General features: G+C 41.1%; 1 protein-coding gene across 4 annotated transcripts in view; it reads right to left on the bottom strand.

Moving 5' to 3' along the window:
- Positions 1-7,055: 7,055 nt before the first annotated feature.
- PTPRE (protein tyrosine phosphatase receptor type E) overlaps positions 7,056-15,530 on the bottom strand; it is a 187,211-nt gene continuing 178,736 nt past the window's right edge. For all 4 annotated transcript variants that reach the window (XM_084845961.1, XM_084845960.1, XM_084845962.1 and 1 more), the window contains 2 exons: positions 11,044-11,179; positions 7,056-9,275 (listed from right to left, as the gene is read on the bottom strand). In XM_084845961.1, coding sequence (XP_084702087.1) covers positions 9,201-9,275; positions 11,044-11,179 — 211 coding nt within the window. In that variant the 3' untranslated portion in view covers positions 7,056-9,200. The remainder of the gene's footprint in view (positions 9,276-11,043; positions 11,180-15,530) is intronic.

Below are 15,530 nucleotides of genomic sequence, written 5' to 3' on the forward strand. Positions count from 1 at the left end.
ATGCATGTTTGGAAAAGTTCAAGTCATGTGAGCAGTTCTTCACACTGGTGTTTGGAAATACTATTCAGTCTCAGAATGGGAACACAGGAACAGGACCTAAGCTTGCCAGGCTCAAGATCAGCATGGAACAAAACCAACACAGTCAGAGGAACATAGAACAGGAGTGCAGAATCCCAAGCCTGGGGTCCAAATCCAGCCTCCTGAGTTCTCCAGATTGCCACGCCCCATTTTCCAGGCCGCACACTCTTTCCCCCAACCACCAGTCATTTCGGGTTTCCTAGCTTTTGTGCCATTTCTTACCTATTCTGAAAGGTTAAAATGCAGTTCCTAAGGTTTAATTACTGGCAGTAAGTGCTCTAAACTAAATTATGCTGGTATTTTTGCCCCTACCCCTTTTGCCTTCAAATATCACAGGAATGAGCCCCCAAAAGCTTCTCTGAAATTGAATCCGGCCCTCAGACTGAAACAAGTTCTGTACCCCTGCTGTAGAGGGTATTTCTCAAAAGGGTTTTAGTGCTTACACTTTCTGGATGACTCCAAGGCAGGGCATGTACAAGTGTTTGGGAAAGAAAGATACCATAGAGCAGTTTCACATACAGGGGACATAGGACAGGACTGAGTTGAGACAAGGAATTAAAAACCAGTAGGCCAAATAAGCTAGGAATACATTCCAGTTTTTTATGCTCCAAAGCAAAGTATGTTCTGTTATATCTGATTACAAAATTGACCACATAGCCGAGATAAAGGTGTGTGCCTTTGTACGATACAAGATAGTACTCCAATAAACGAAGACCTGTGATTAAAAGAAACTAGATTCTGGCCTGTAGACCACTTTACATAAAGCAAAGTGAGGTGGGAGGAATCCCTAGACAAGCCTCTACCATTTCAAAGTATACCTGGAAGCACTCATTTTGAATGCTGTGCCATGCAAAAACTCTTTGCAAGTAAATCTGCATTATCACCTCATTCCCTGTTGTAGTTTTCTATCTGCAGGGAGTTTTTCAGATAGGGGAGGATGAAGAAAATGTTATGGCTCACTTGCAGTCTGAAGCAGTCCATCCAGCACAATAAGCAGCAAATAGCGGCTAGTGGGGTGACTCCCCCATTTTCTGGACCTCTGTAGTTACTTGAAGGAAAGGCACTTTTCACATACAAATCATAACTGAATAATGAAATGGAAATTAAAATAAGGCTGCAGTCCTCCATCAAAATATATATTCTTCAGCGGAATAATGTTTTGGATGGTAATGTTAATGTGAAATCTACCATTATTTCTCTTTAAGAAATCTAACATATGGAATCAAGCTCATCCTCCTCCTTGCAGAAATGCACCCTGTCTGTTATAGGCCATTCCCGAATATATACATTCCTGCCACCACTGCAGTCCATTATAACTCTCCCAATTCATTTTGCTACGCTGTAGACAAGGTATAGAACACTTGCCATTGCACTGAATGCCACCACACTGGGAAAGGGTGTTGTAGTACAAAATATCTTGCTCAGGAAGATTATATTGACTTTGGTACAATCCACTGAGACAACTACAAATAATTATGTGTTTTGGATGAGATATTCAAACGTCATTGCAAATTAAATGTTATATGTGTAACACTTCATTTTAACTTCTTTTTTCATCAAGAGTATTCTGTGTGAAATAACCAAAGTTTCAAAAGTTCTGGAAAGTAATTTAAGTAAGGGATTTAACATCCTTTGCAAAATTGCGGTATTTAGTTTAAATGAGCAAACAGTAGAGGAATGAAATTAAGAGATTTAAGGAAAGAAATACCGCCTGGAAAAAAAAAATGAAGCCTTGTTCTTGCATCAGAATTATTAGATCTTGCAATTTGCATATACAAATAATTCAGCAACATTCACTGGCATTATAAATACAGCAAGATCAAATTATAAATGTAATGAAAGAAAATATCACCATATAATACATACATATATTATAAAGATCTTGACATAAATTAAAATACAGTTTTGCATATACAGAAAGGATTCAGTAGCAATACATTAAAAATGATATTGCCTAATGAAAGCATTTCAAAATGTTGGAAACAAACGTATTCAGACTCTTTTAAAAACCAATTCATAAAATTCTTTTTCAAAACACTAATCAATACAGTAGGCATTCTTCTTTTGGGGTTGATTAATCCAAGCCATTAAGTATATACTTAGTACAAGATTTCAAACTTGATGGCATCAAGAAAGCCTTTCCAAATTGATTTGTCAGCCAAGAATCTATGTGCACTGCAGAGGATTCTGCAGTGCATTTCTGTGGCAAACAACAGACCTATTCAGCCTAGCTGGCCCTTATAGAAAGCAAGTGTGCGCCACAGAACCAGGGCTGCTCCCTGGATTTTGAGAAGCCCATGCAAAGAACATCAGTAGGCCGAAACACTCGGACAGAAACATATAGAAACACACACACACAGCAGATAAAAGAAAGAGGGACACTAGTGTTATGCAGGCTTCACAGCAAACTGTGGAAATAATGCAAGAAAAGGGTGCGAGGTCACGCATGCTATCCCCACCCCCAACATCCCGAGTGGGCCACCCCTGCCTGCTCCAACCCTGGCCCTCACATGTTCTCTGCAAAGGTTGGAAGGGAGATTCTAAGCACTTTCAGCTGAATGTGTTTCTCATCTCCCATTCAGACCTTTGTGCCAAACATGGGAAGTTCAGGGGTGGAGCAGGTGGGGATAGCACACTGAATCAGCTTAGAATCTCTCTTCAGTCCAACCAGAGTAGAGCTGACAGGGATGGGACTAGCACATGTGACCCCACACCCTCTTCACGCATGATTTCTGCAGGGTTTGGAGTAATGTCTGAATAGAGCTTATCTCTCATGCATATGGAGGAGAAAACCGTGATGTTCTCTCTCTCTCACACACACGCACACGCACACACACACACACATGGAACACTGGGCCTAACATCACTGTATTCTTTCTCTGATATTCTTTTCTGCTCCTAAGCTCTATATAGAACTGGCTGGTTAAATGGGGTTTGTGGGTGGGTTGGCTTAAAACTGCTGAGGAGTCAGGAGAGCTCTGCCTGCTGCACTGTCCATTACTAGGAACACTGATGATCACAGTAGGCGAGGCAGACTCAGAGCTTAGGCTATCCCAGCTTCCACAACAGACTGAGATAATCCTGAATGTTGTGGCTGATTGGAGGCACAACAAATCCTATGACAAAGGAAACAAGGGGACTAAGCATGCTGGCCCAGAAGGGAAGAGGCCCAGGTGATGGGGGGTCGAACAGCCAGTAGTCAGGCCAGACCAGGCCTTCCTCTCCCCACATAGCTGCATCAATGCACATACATGTTTGCAGGCATGTGTGTGCACAGTTTAAACAAAAAAAGTTAAGGCAGCAATTTGGGGGGTACTGAGCATTGCCAGTTTGTGCCAACCTCTGATCCTAAGCCTACATAGAACATGTCCAACACTCCCCTGCTGCTATACATTGCAGGACAATACCAGAAATAATAAATAAAATGTCTTTTGGTTAGCTTGTTCACAATTATTAGTCTTCTCATTGTTGAACCCCTGATAAACAGATGAGGAACCCAGGGTTTCCTAAAAACATAGCTTGAAATAACTGCTTTAGTATTAGTACTTGTGCATTTTCCAGATTAAGCAGGTACTTAAGAGCTTTGGCAATCAGTGTCCATTGTCACACAAGACAATAAACTGAGTCACACAGTGACTAGTTATGCAGATCAGAACGTATAATTTCTAATCACTATTTGGCATTTATTAATGCAATCTCATGCAATGTAAAAAAAGTAAGTACGAAAACCCTTAAATATATTTGTTACATCGTTGTATGAAGTATAGCAGCTGTATTGGACTAAAAGCCTCTGTACTGAAAAACAAGCTTTCTAAGGTTGCAGTCCACAAAGCTTGTAAAGCAGTTAAACTATCTTGTCATCACCATATGAGAGAACCTGGTAGAATAAGATTGCCTGAAGGGAATCCAACAAGCAACAGAGGAGGTTGTGTGCTTTTGACTCCTTCAGAGAACATAACCCCATACAATTCTCTGAAATTTGTGACTGTAGAAGTTATTACATGTTGGGAGAAATCTTCTAATTTAACTCCATATTTAGCTCACTGATTTTAGTATGACAATTATTCTGGCTTCACTAGTTCGTGGCCACGGATGAATAAGGAAACTTAAAAATCCCACCTTTGTCAATGAGTCTTGCCATGTGCTGTCTGGGCCAGATCCTATGTTGTTAAAAATGACTTTACTGAACAAGCAACGAATTAAGAGTTCTGCATTTTATTGATGTATCTAATAGTTGCTTCCGTCTACCCGTGCAGGCTTTTCCTCTACATCTGGAAATTTTAATGTCTTTGCTTGGATAATTTAAAAAAGAGCATGTACAATGCTTCCTCTTAAGTAGATCTCAGAGCTATGACTGCTGCTTAGGGAGGTCAAGGAAGAGAGCTGATACTATAAGAAGCAAGAAATCCCAGTGTCATGGGCCAGCTGCTGAAGCATGGGTGAGTGAGCAGCAACCAGCTACAGTAGTCTGGATTTACAGAGAGGCATGAAGTGGGAGATTACACTGGTGACTGTACTGCGTATTTCATGTTGGGGGGAGTTATTTATTTGGCTGGATAACTGCGAAGGGACTATTAAGCCTAGGAACCAAGACAATTGAGGGGAACATATTTCAGCCAAGATACCAAAACACCTCAGGCCATTCCTGATTTCTGGTGGTCAAAAACATAACTGTAGCAGCTGACCCTACTGCCAGAATAGCAGATATCTGTGTTTTAACAAAAGTGATATTAGGAATAATATAAATATTGTTTAGCCCTACTCAGTTTTTCTCTTTTCCTCATACTTTGTATTAGAAAGTGTTTGACAGTATTAAGGCTGTCAGAAGCAGCTTTCGAAACAGTGTGTGGAAACTGCTTTTTAAAAAGAAACTGAAAAGCCGCCTCAATTCGTCATTCAGTGGGTTTAGCTTAGTGGATTGGGCCCACACCACAGCATATTGGGCAGTCAGATGTTTAAGATTTTCAAAAGATGCTAGGATAGAAAATGTATTTAATACTCAACTCTTAACCAAATAATGATGTTTGCTTCAGGGGTCAGAGAGCTCAACATCAATCACCTCTTACAATAAATTCTGTGCTTAAGTGCATAACTACTGTACATATACACATAGATTTACAGAAGTGCATTACTGGGAAGACATAAGCAATAAATGGCAGTGCTTTAAAAACAGTGTGCTTTTAGACTTCTAACCTGAAGTGTATTCAATTAAAAGTAGGTAAGTAAAAGACCGATATGGAAACCTTCTAATCCTTTTCATTATTAAAAGTTTGCACTTTTCTCCCAGACACTATATTAAAATGAACATGGAATAAAACAGTGCAGGAACTAAAGTGAAGTGACCAGGTTACAGCCTACATAATTTTAAATAAGGCTTTTTATAGTTGCATTAAAAAAAATCAAATGAACAAGCCAGAACTATTGCATATTAGACATATATATATAGATGTATGCATTCATATAAATTATTTGTTAGTCTTTGTGCTCTTTTATGTATACCTTCTAAAAGATGGGGAAAATAATTACAAAATGTACTGTGGATTATGTCATTCATCTTCTGAGCTTGTTCTGTTCAAACTGTGGATGTGATCTAGACTTCCCATGAATGGAGTTCGGGTCATGGGACACTGGAGGAAGCGTGGGCAGGGGGAAGGGGGAGGGAAAGAGAGGCAACTGTATGTCAATTCATCTTTCCGCACTGCATCTTACATTGTTCCAGAGCAGCTTTTTCGGGGGGAGGGGGCGGGAGTGGAAATGGCAAAATTTCTTTTCCCCCTTTTTCCAGCAGGAGCCTCCACCTGATCCATGTCCCTTCCCATGAATCCAGCCCTCTGATATTTTATTTTCAGAGTACACACACACACACGAATTGAAGGAGCCCTTCATGGCCTAGATCCAGCCCTATATTTTCTTTTGAGAGAGAGAGAGAGAGTATATATATATGTATGTAGTGTGTGTGTGTGTGTGTGTATAGAAAGATAGATAAGATCAATTATTTTCCCCTTTTGCTGGTACCAAGAAGATTTTATCTTATTTATATCTTTTAAAATATAGTTAAGACCTATTTTGTTGGTTTACAGGTTATGGTAGCCATTAAAGCAAAACCCTAGGATGCAACCAACTAGTCATGTCCCATCAAAATGAACAAGTTTTGTGCTCTATCAGTGCATGATTGATTGCAAACTCAACTTGAGCTTCTGCAGGTACTCCTACATGTATGTGGAGCTCTTGGCACACAAAGGCAGCTTCATTGACTTTGATATTGCAGAGTTCTGTACATTTACAGGCAAAGCTGAAGTAAATGGGGAAATCTTTGCTCCTATGAGAGGTCTGTGTGCACTCTGGAGCTGAGAAACTACCAGATCATTTGGAGGGATACAATCCAGGGCATCATTATTTCCCTTAAGTACCACGGATATTATGGGAACTCAAGTGTATTTATCTGTGCACTTGATTGAATGCAAATACCTTAAAAAGGTAAAGGTGTCCCCAACCAGTCGTGTCCGACTCTAGGGTGCGGTGCTCATCCCCGTTTCTAAGCCGAAGAGCCAGCGCTGTCCGAAGACACTTCCGTGGTCATGTGGCCAGCATGACTGAACACCGAGGTGCACGGAACGTTGTTACCTTTCCCGCCGAGGCAGTACCTATTTATCTACTTGCAATTTCTTGCTTTTGAACTGCTAGGTTGGCAGAAGCTGGGACTGAAGACGGGCGCTCACTCCGTCATGCAGCACTCGGGTCTTGAACTGCTGACCTGCCGACCTTCCAGTCTGCAGTTCAGCATCTTAACCACTAAGCCACCGCGGCCCCCTAAGCCATGTTGGAAGTAAATGTTTTTGATTTCAGTGGATATTCTCATATAGTGGCTCAGATTCATCTAAGGTTAGTCATGACAATGCCCCATTGACTTCACTACTAACTTAATTCCATTACTTTCGATAGTACGTAGCCACAACTAACTTCAGTCAGATTGTTTTAAATGGAAGCAATACATTTTTCTTTACATATGTGTTTTATATCTGTCTTTACATCCATTTTTGACAGGAAGAACAAAATCTCTTACCCTTCAAAATACAAAATAGTTTCAAATATTGATAAATTCATTTATAAGTTAAATATGTTACTTTATGTTAATACTTTCTTTAACATTAGAATAAAATAATTTAAGATGATCTTTTAAGACTACTTAACTGAATTTTTAAAATTCTGTATTTACAATAGTGCTAATTGACAACGTGCCATTAAAACAGAACCATCGAGAATCCTGTCAGTAAAAAATATACTTTTTTAAAAAGCTAAAGTTCAAATCTCATGTTGTTGCTGATGAAGGATTCATGTACCTTTATAATCTACTGAAAGAGCTGTGCTTAACTGTAAGGATGTGAATCGTATCAAAAAAGCAAATGGGTCTAGCCTGGATTTTGAAACTTAAGATGAAGAAATACCTACAGAATATTAATTGACATTTTAGCACAGGGCAGGGCAGAAGGTAGATTTGGATCTAGGGTAGATCTCTGGATGATTTGCAGTAGAACGGCAAGGATTTCTGACTCCTAATTGTTTAACAAAAGGATTCTCCGCTACTCTAAATTATACTTCTGAAGTAAAGAAAGCTTCGGTAACTAGGAGAGAATGTGTGCGTGAAAGGCCTGTGAATTCAATTCAGTTCTGGTACTCGGAACAAATTCCTGGGCTCAGAATTCTTTAATTCTGTGGGTTGGATCCAGCTTTAGTCATGCTTAGAGTAGACCTATTGAAATGAATGGGATGAGTTAGTCATGACTAACTTAAGTCCCATTGATTTCAATGTTCTACTCTAAGCATGTGTAATTCTGGATCCAATTCAGTGTCTTTTGCACCAGGCTTCAGTTAGTGGATCTCTAGTAAAAACAACAAGAAAAAGTAGATCCCACAAGCCCGCCCCTATTCTAGCATACCTCGAACAGTGTGTTTTCCTCAGTCAACAATCCACATTAATATCAGTGGTTTTATATATGGGGCAAGATGTTAATGTTGCGTCAAACCAGTACAGAAACCCCAGGACATTATATGCAGATATTACTGAAATGAATTCAGCTTGCCCAAGAATACATATATGTTCTTGGACAGCCCAAATTCATTTCAGTGCATGGTTTCCTCGTAGAGTGTAACTATTGTGTGAAACATGCCCCAAGTGAAACAATGATCATGTGTTTATGGTAGTGTAAGTTTGGCTCTAGCATGTTTGATTTATAAACGTTAGGTGTTACTTTATAAGTCAGTTGAAAGCTAAATGTTAGAAATAAAAGGTCACAATTTCACATGTTTAGGCAAAATATGGGTATGATCCAGCCAAAGTCAAGCACTTTTAAAGTCCCATTGAAGTGTCTTAAAATATTTATTTCCTGCTCCTACATAGGTTCCTACTGGTCTTTCATCCAAGGGATTGATCAGATCCACACCTGCTTAGCTGCAGCAACACTACAGCATCAGGTGCTTCTAGACTACTAACTGGACTCCAAGTCCCATTAATTTCAATGGGAAAGATTTAAGCATATGCTTAATACACCCACTGAAACCAGTGGGTCTTAAATATGCCTAACATAGGCTGGATTGTGCCCTATATTCTTAACAGTAGATACTGTGATATATTGTACATGGGCATTTGTTATGCAAAATGTGAAAAATCACCTTGATCCAGCTAGGGGCACTACACATTCAGACACAGGTTTTGCACATATATCCTGAACTGGGTGGACATGCAAATGGGTGCTGTGAGTACAGCTCCTCTCCTTTATCCAACAGCTGGAGCTGCGCACATGGAACCCATTCAAAGCAATTGAAGTCCCACTGTTCAGCTGTTTCAAAGAAGGAGTGAGAGGCAGGAATCAACCTCTTCTTCCCCTTCTACTTCCCCACTAAATAACTGATTGGAAGTTTCTTCAACTGTTTGAAAAGGCTCTGTGCATGCACTTTTGAATCAGAGAGAAAGACATTTGAGTAATATATACATCTAAGGTGTCATTCAGAGAAAAACAAATATGGTCATATGTACATTTAGAGTTTAAAAAATCAATGGAAATAAATTAATGATTTACAAATCTCTGTACAGATGATTAAATAAAAAAATAAGGCAGGGATTTTCACTTGAAATTAGCATAATCAGAAAATATATCGATGAAATCTTGTACCACTTTGTAGCAGAATTCATACTGTTCCTGAAAAAGAGAGAGATTATGTGTACTTTGATGTGCTTATTTATCTCTGAAATATAATTATTCCCATGAGATATAACACTTAATTGTAGCATCATCATGCTACAAAGGTAACGTTTTAAATCCCTTAGCATTTGATAAAACTTTCTTAGTTGCAGGCTGTGGCACAATTAGTGATCAAGTAACACTGAATGGACTAAGCCTACTAATTTTCAAACGTAACAAGAACTCTAACTGTAGTTTCACTGAAAAAGCAGAGCTTGAAAGAGAGGTGGACAGGACTGACACTTTTCAATAAATGTGAAATTGTTTGATATTTATTGAACCCAATGTGGCTATAAACATCAATTCTGGCAGACGACGCTGGCAAATCAGGAGCTTTCCCGTTTACTTATTATCCAAGTTATTTATATTCCACCTTTTGGTGCAAGGCCTCACAAGGCAACTAAGAGAGCAATCCTAAGGTGGTGGTGGGGCAGCTACAGTAATGAAATGGTCTGCCACCAACCAGGGAGAACCTCTGCAGGCAGACTGGTCTTTCCACGGGTGGGCCACCCTCTCCATCCTGGGAAGAGGAGATCTGCAGCATTCAACAGCCATTGGGACACTCTCCCAGGAACCACAGAATTGCAACCAAAAAACTGTTAATTTCTGAAGCTGAAAAACCTACATTCTAGTTTGGAATGAATACATAAGCCAGATAATTGTTTTTAAATACATGTGAGAGGCAAGCAGAGCACAAATGTTCAGCTCTGATAAATGTTGCTCAAATATACAGGGAGTAACCTTTGCTGCAGTTCCTGGATTACAAAATGGCATAACAATATTTGCAGCATGGCATTACTTTTCTGATCTTGAGGACACAAGTGGGTCGGCTGTGACTCCCCAGTCCACTGTACAAACACTGCAAAGGGGCTATCTAGCAATGACAGAAGCTGTTGTGACATCACTCTGGAGGCAGAACTGGCTTCCAGTCCCGGATCAACAGGCTTGGGCACTGGGACTACATGTGCATGCAAACACACACACAATCCTATGTTATTCTACTTAAAAATCTGGGGCAAAATGTGGACTGTTGTGCTAGAAATGACAGGTGTCAGAAGGAGAAGAGTTACTATTTGGGGGCCGGTAGAGGAACTCCATGAAACACAGGAAACATTGCAGACTATGGAATGTTTACATCCAGTCATCAGAAGGGACTGGCTCATCACATATTTGAACAGTTTCCTTAAAAAAAATTAAAGCCAAGATTTGTCAGACCTCATGTTAAATGTCTATTTTTATTTTATTTGTCTTTTTATTTTTGTATTGTTGTTAATGATATTGTATTATTCATAAGTCAATAAAAATTTAAACAAAACAAAACAGGTGTGTGCTCAAAATATGGCATGATGCTCTTACCCATAGCTGCCTGCACATTTAATCTTGAATACCACAGAAATGCATGGAAGCTAAACAGAGGATATACCTGGGAAAATGAGCTCCCTGGGTTGTATCCAACAGTATCAATTCCTCTAGTGCAAATGATGTTGCACTAGTGGAAACCAAGTTCTGAACTATGCGCAAGGGGAGAATCCAACTACAGTTCTCCTTGCACAATTGGCTGCAGATCTGGCTTATTTATTTAGCTAAGAAAACAAATAGCCCTGGGTTTGACAAGCAACAAATACAGAAAAAAATAGGTAAGAAAGTAAAGCTTCTGTTTTCTCCACTTAGAATATAAATGATCTAGAATCCTTTGACAATTATTTTTGTGGATAAAATAACATACCAATGTTTGCACCATATGCGGTCTTTGCAGTCGTAAACTCTTCACAGCTTGAAATACATCTAAGAGCCCCTCAGCTTTGACTCGCTCCAGAATATTGCTGAGTGCTATGAATGTACCTGTTCTTCCAGCTCCAGCGCTACAAGACAAATATATTTCTTTGCTTTAACAAGATATCTTGCCAAACCCATATGCAGTGCAATAAAAATATACTCTGAATTGAGTCTCTGCTAATGAAAATAACTTCAATGTGCCCTGTATAGCTTCTTTGTCCCTTCCTAGGACTGGCAGAAGCAGAATAAAATTATACAGATTTGCTTAATTTAAACATACAGGCAGTAGAATTTAGTTTTATTCATCATGGAAGATTTTTTTTTTACCATGCAGACAAACATTCCTGAAATATACACTCATATTGGTCTTATTTAAATTTTTCAACCAGAGGAAGCTTAATCCTGCAATCACTTTATGTGTATAACTACTTACATAATGGCTTATCAATCAATCAGTGGAAACATCAGGTTGGATCCAGATTTGGTCCTCTGCAAATGGAAGTCTCCTTCATTTGCAGAGGAAATCAGGATGCAGTGAAGGCTTCCCACTGGTGGAATGGGGAAAGGCAGCAATTTTCTCCAATTCCCCCTTCCCCCTGCAGCCCCCAGCACTACCTTCTGTGCTGTTCCGTAGAGTCTCTGGAACAGCGTGGGAGGTAGTACTGGGAGCTGCAGGGGGAAGGGGGAATTGGAGAAAATTGCCACCCCTCCCCTTACTATTGGGCAGTATAGAAATGTAACAAATAAATACTACTTTGGCTATTGAGTGATATAGAAATGTAATAAATAAATAGTACAGCGCCAGCAGAATTCTACTGAGCAAGTCTAGATCCAACTTATTGCCATTATGTCTGAACCAAGCCTACTGTAAACTGCTTATCCAAATGCTGCTACCAACATTCAGGAACAGCATTCATTTTAAGTTTGCATAGAATAACATACATTTCTATAAAAAGTTACATCTTACCCTAGCACTTTTGGGAAATGCACAGAATATCCTTGAGTCTCACCTACCAGGGCAGTTTGAAAAATTAATGAAATCACCATGTGACTTTTGACTGCTGTGCATTACTCAGTACTGATAACCTATGAACCTAACGCAACGTGTGTACCATAGTTTTAGCTAACACGATTAGATGAAACGGGACTTCAAAATTCTGAACAGTTTATCCAGCTGAAGCATCTAAGCCAAGCAAGCACTGATCACATTCCCAGTGGTAGGGATATTTACCCAGGCAGCAGCTATACAGCACCAGCAAACAGCACTTTGCTGTTCCAGCTGATCCAGAAGAGGCTTTGGATAATCTTGCCCCAAGATCAAAGCATGACTGGAAGTGTGAATGGGAGCTGGTATGTGAGAGACCAGCAGCTAAGTGGAGAGCCCAAACCACTGAGTGGGTGAGCTGCTGCCTATAGTAACTTTTTCCAGCGAGAAGAGTTATATGCCCAGGCACCTGCCATAGCTCCCAAGGTAGTAGTAAGCAGCAGCAACCAGTGCTTCATTGTCCCACTGATATGAGAAAGGCAGCAGTGCCACTCTCTTGTTAACCTCAAGCAAAGCCACCTTAGTGGGAGCAGGGCCAGAAGGCTTGCAGGGTGGAGGCAAGATGATTGAAGTGTTTGAGGGTTTGGACTGGTTGAAAGGGGCTTAAAGGAAGAAGGGAGGATATGTTTTGGATTTTCCAGTTGGCATGACTGGTGCTCCTGGTCACTCTATGGGATATTGGAATTATTTTCAGCAATTTACACGATCCCAAGCACCCTGTCCCCCTTGGCAGAACCAAACTAGCTCTTTGGTACACCTTGGAGCTGAGGGCAATGAAGCAAGTGGGACATCAGCTGGAACGCAAGTGGAGCAGCACTCATGCTGGATCCGACTAACACTGGTTCAAGCTCGTTGTTGAGTCTACCATCTGGTGGTAAAGATGGCAAATTCTTTTCTGCCTCCATTGCATCTTCACAGAGTCATCCAGCAAAGCTGTTTCGGGTAGTGAAGGAGTTAGTTCAATCTGACCATGAGAGGGAATTGGTCACATCCTCAACAGTTTGCTGTGAGAAATTAGCACGACACTTTGAAGATAAAATTGCTCATATTCAGCATGACTTGGACTCCTCTATTAGTGTGGTTCCTTTAACCAAGGTGTCCAGAGCACCTGGTCCAACAGTATTGGATGAGTTTCAGTTGCTAAGGTATGAGGATGCAGACAAGCTGCTTGGATGAGGTTGATCAACCACTTCTATGCTCCACCCTTGCTCATCTTGGCTTGTTACATCTAATAAGGAGGGGATGGCCAGTTGAGTCCGGGAAACTGTAAATTCTTCCTTGAGAGAGTGGGCAGTACCAGCCTCCTTAAAAGAGGCAGTAATCAGGCCTCTCCTGAAGACTGAGACCTGGAAGTGGAGAACAACTTGCTAACATCTCCTTCTTGGGCAAGGTACTTGAGCGCATGGTTGCTGATCAACTCTACACATTCTTGGATGAAGTTGATTTTCTAGATCCACTTCAATCTCGGTTTAGGCGCAGTTTTGGGACAGAAACTGCCTTGGTCGCCCTGTGGAATGACCTTTGCTGATAGAAAGATAAAGGGAATGCAATCCTGTTGGTTCTTGTGGACCTCTCAGTGCCTTTGATACCATTGACCACGGCATCCTTCTGGAGTGGCTGTCTGGGTTGGGAGACATTCCTACCTGGATGGTCGCTTCCAGAAGGTGGTGCTGGGGGATTATTTCCCTGTTCCATGGCAATTATGTCATGGGGTTTCACAGGGCTCTGTTTCATCTCCCATGCGACTCAACATCTACATGAAACTGCTGGGGGAAGTTATCTGGGGATGTGGACTGAGGTGCTATCAATATGCTGATGACACCCAGCTATACCTCTCCTTTTCATCAAACCCAGATGAGGCAGTAGATGTCCTGAATTGGTGCCTGAGCAGTGTAATGGATCTGAATGAGGGCAAACAAACTGAACCTCAATCCAGACAAGATGGAGGTACTCTTAGCAGGTGGTTTGTCCAGTTGAGTGCCGTTCAGCCTGCCCTGGAGAGGTTGCCCTCCCCGTGAAAGATCAGGCATGCAGTTTGGGGTGCTCCTGGATTCATCACTGTCACTTGAGGCTCAGGTGGCCTTGGTGGCCAGGAGCACTTTTTACCAGTTTAGGTTGATATACCAGCTGCAGCCCTATCTGGACAAAGATAGCCTGTGACAGTCATCCATGCTCTGATAACCTCCCAGTTGGATTACTACAATGCATTCTACCTTTGAAGATGGTACAGAAACTTCAGTTAGTTCAAAATAGAGCTGCTAGGTTACTAACGGGACTGGCTGATTCTGAGCCCAATTCAAAGTGTTGGTGTTGCCCTTTAAAGCCCTAAACAGGTTGGGACCAGAGTATCTCAAGGCATGTCTTCTCCTGCATGTACCTGCTCAGACCCTTAGATCATCTTCAGGGGCCATCCTCTGGGTGCCCCTGCCAAAGGAAGCTAGGCAGATGGCTACAAGAGAGAGGGCCTTTTCAGTGATGGCACCCCACTTATGGAAGTTTGCCTGACACCTACGTTATCTTTTTAGTGATAGGCAAAGACCTTCCTTTTCTCTCAGGCATTTTAGAGACCTCCTTCTAGGTTATTATGGCTGTTTTATCAATTCCTGTGCTGTTTATTGTTTTGCATTATATTGTATTTTATTCTTTTAAATATTTGTATTGTATTTCATATTTTTAACTATATTTTAAAATGGCATTTTAACTGGCTGTAATCTGCCCAGAGAACATTAGTTATTGGGCAGATTAGAAATGTACTAAATAAACATAAATTTGGGCAAGCTGACATGGCCATCGGTAAAATAGGGAGCAGACAGCAGTGGGAGATAGAAGGGCCATCACAGGGGAAGATGATCTGATCTGACCATATACTGGTCACTCTGCTTTCTGGGCAATCTCCCAACCAGTAGTATCCTGGTAACTTGTATGATGGTCCCCAGGATTTGAGAGTCTTGCTGCTGAATGCCAGGTTGGTTAATGGAACACATCTGTCATCCCGGATTTGATTTTGTGCCAACCCTGTGTGTATCACAGAGACTTGGTTGGATGAGGTAGAAGGGATGACTTTATCTCAGCTGTATCAATCAGGTTTCTCTATGCAGCAGCAGGCTCAACCTGGGGGATGGGGAGGATGGGTTACAGCAGTATACTGGAATTTTGTTGCCCTACCATCCATGCCCTATCCAGCCTGCCAGATTTGGGGGGTTTGGGAGAGGTGTACTCTCTGTCCTGTTGCCTAATAGTCTCCCTACTTGCTCTGCCCAAGGTGATCTCAAGGGTAATGCTAGAATCCCGCAGGCTTGTTGTTCTGGGCTACTTCAGTGTCATTTCCTAAGGCCTCCCTGTCAGGAGCAGCTCAGGAGTTCATGGCATTTACAGGCCTGTCTCAGATAATA

The sequence above is a fragment of the Heloderma suspectum genome, chromosome 3 (assembly GCF_057233095.1).
Source record: "Heloderma suspectum isolate Gila_16-S chromosome 3, 16-S_ref, whole genome shotgun sequence".
Classification (NCBI taxonomy): Eukaryota; Metazoa; Chordata; class Lepidosauria; order Squamata; family Helodermatidae; genus Heloderma; species Heloderma suspectum.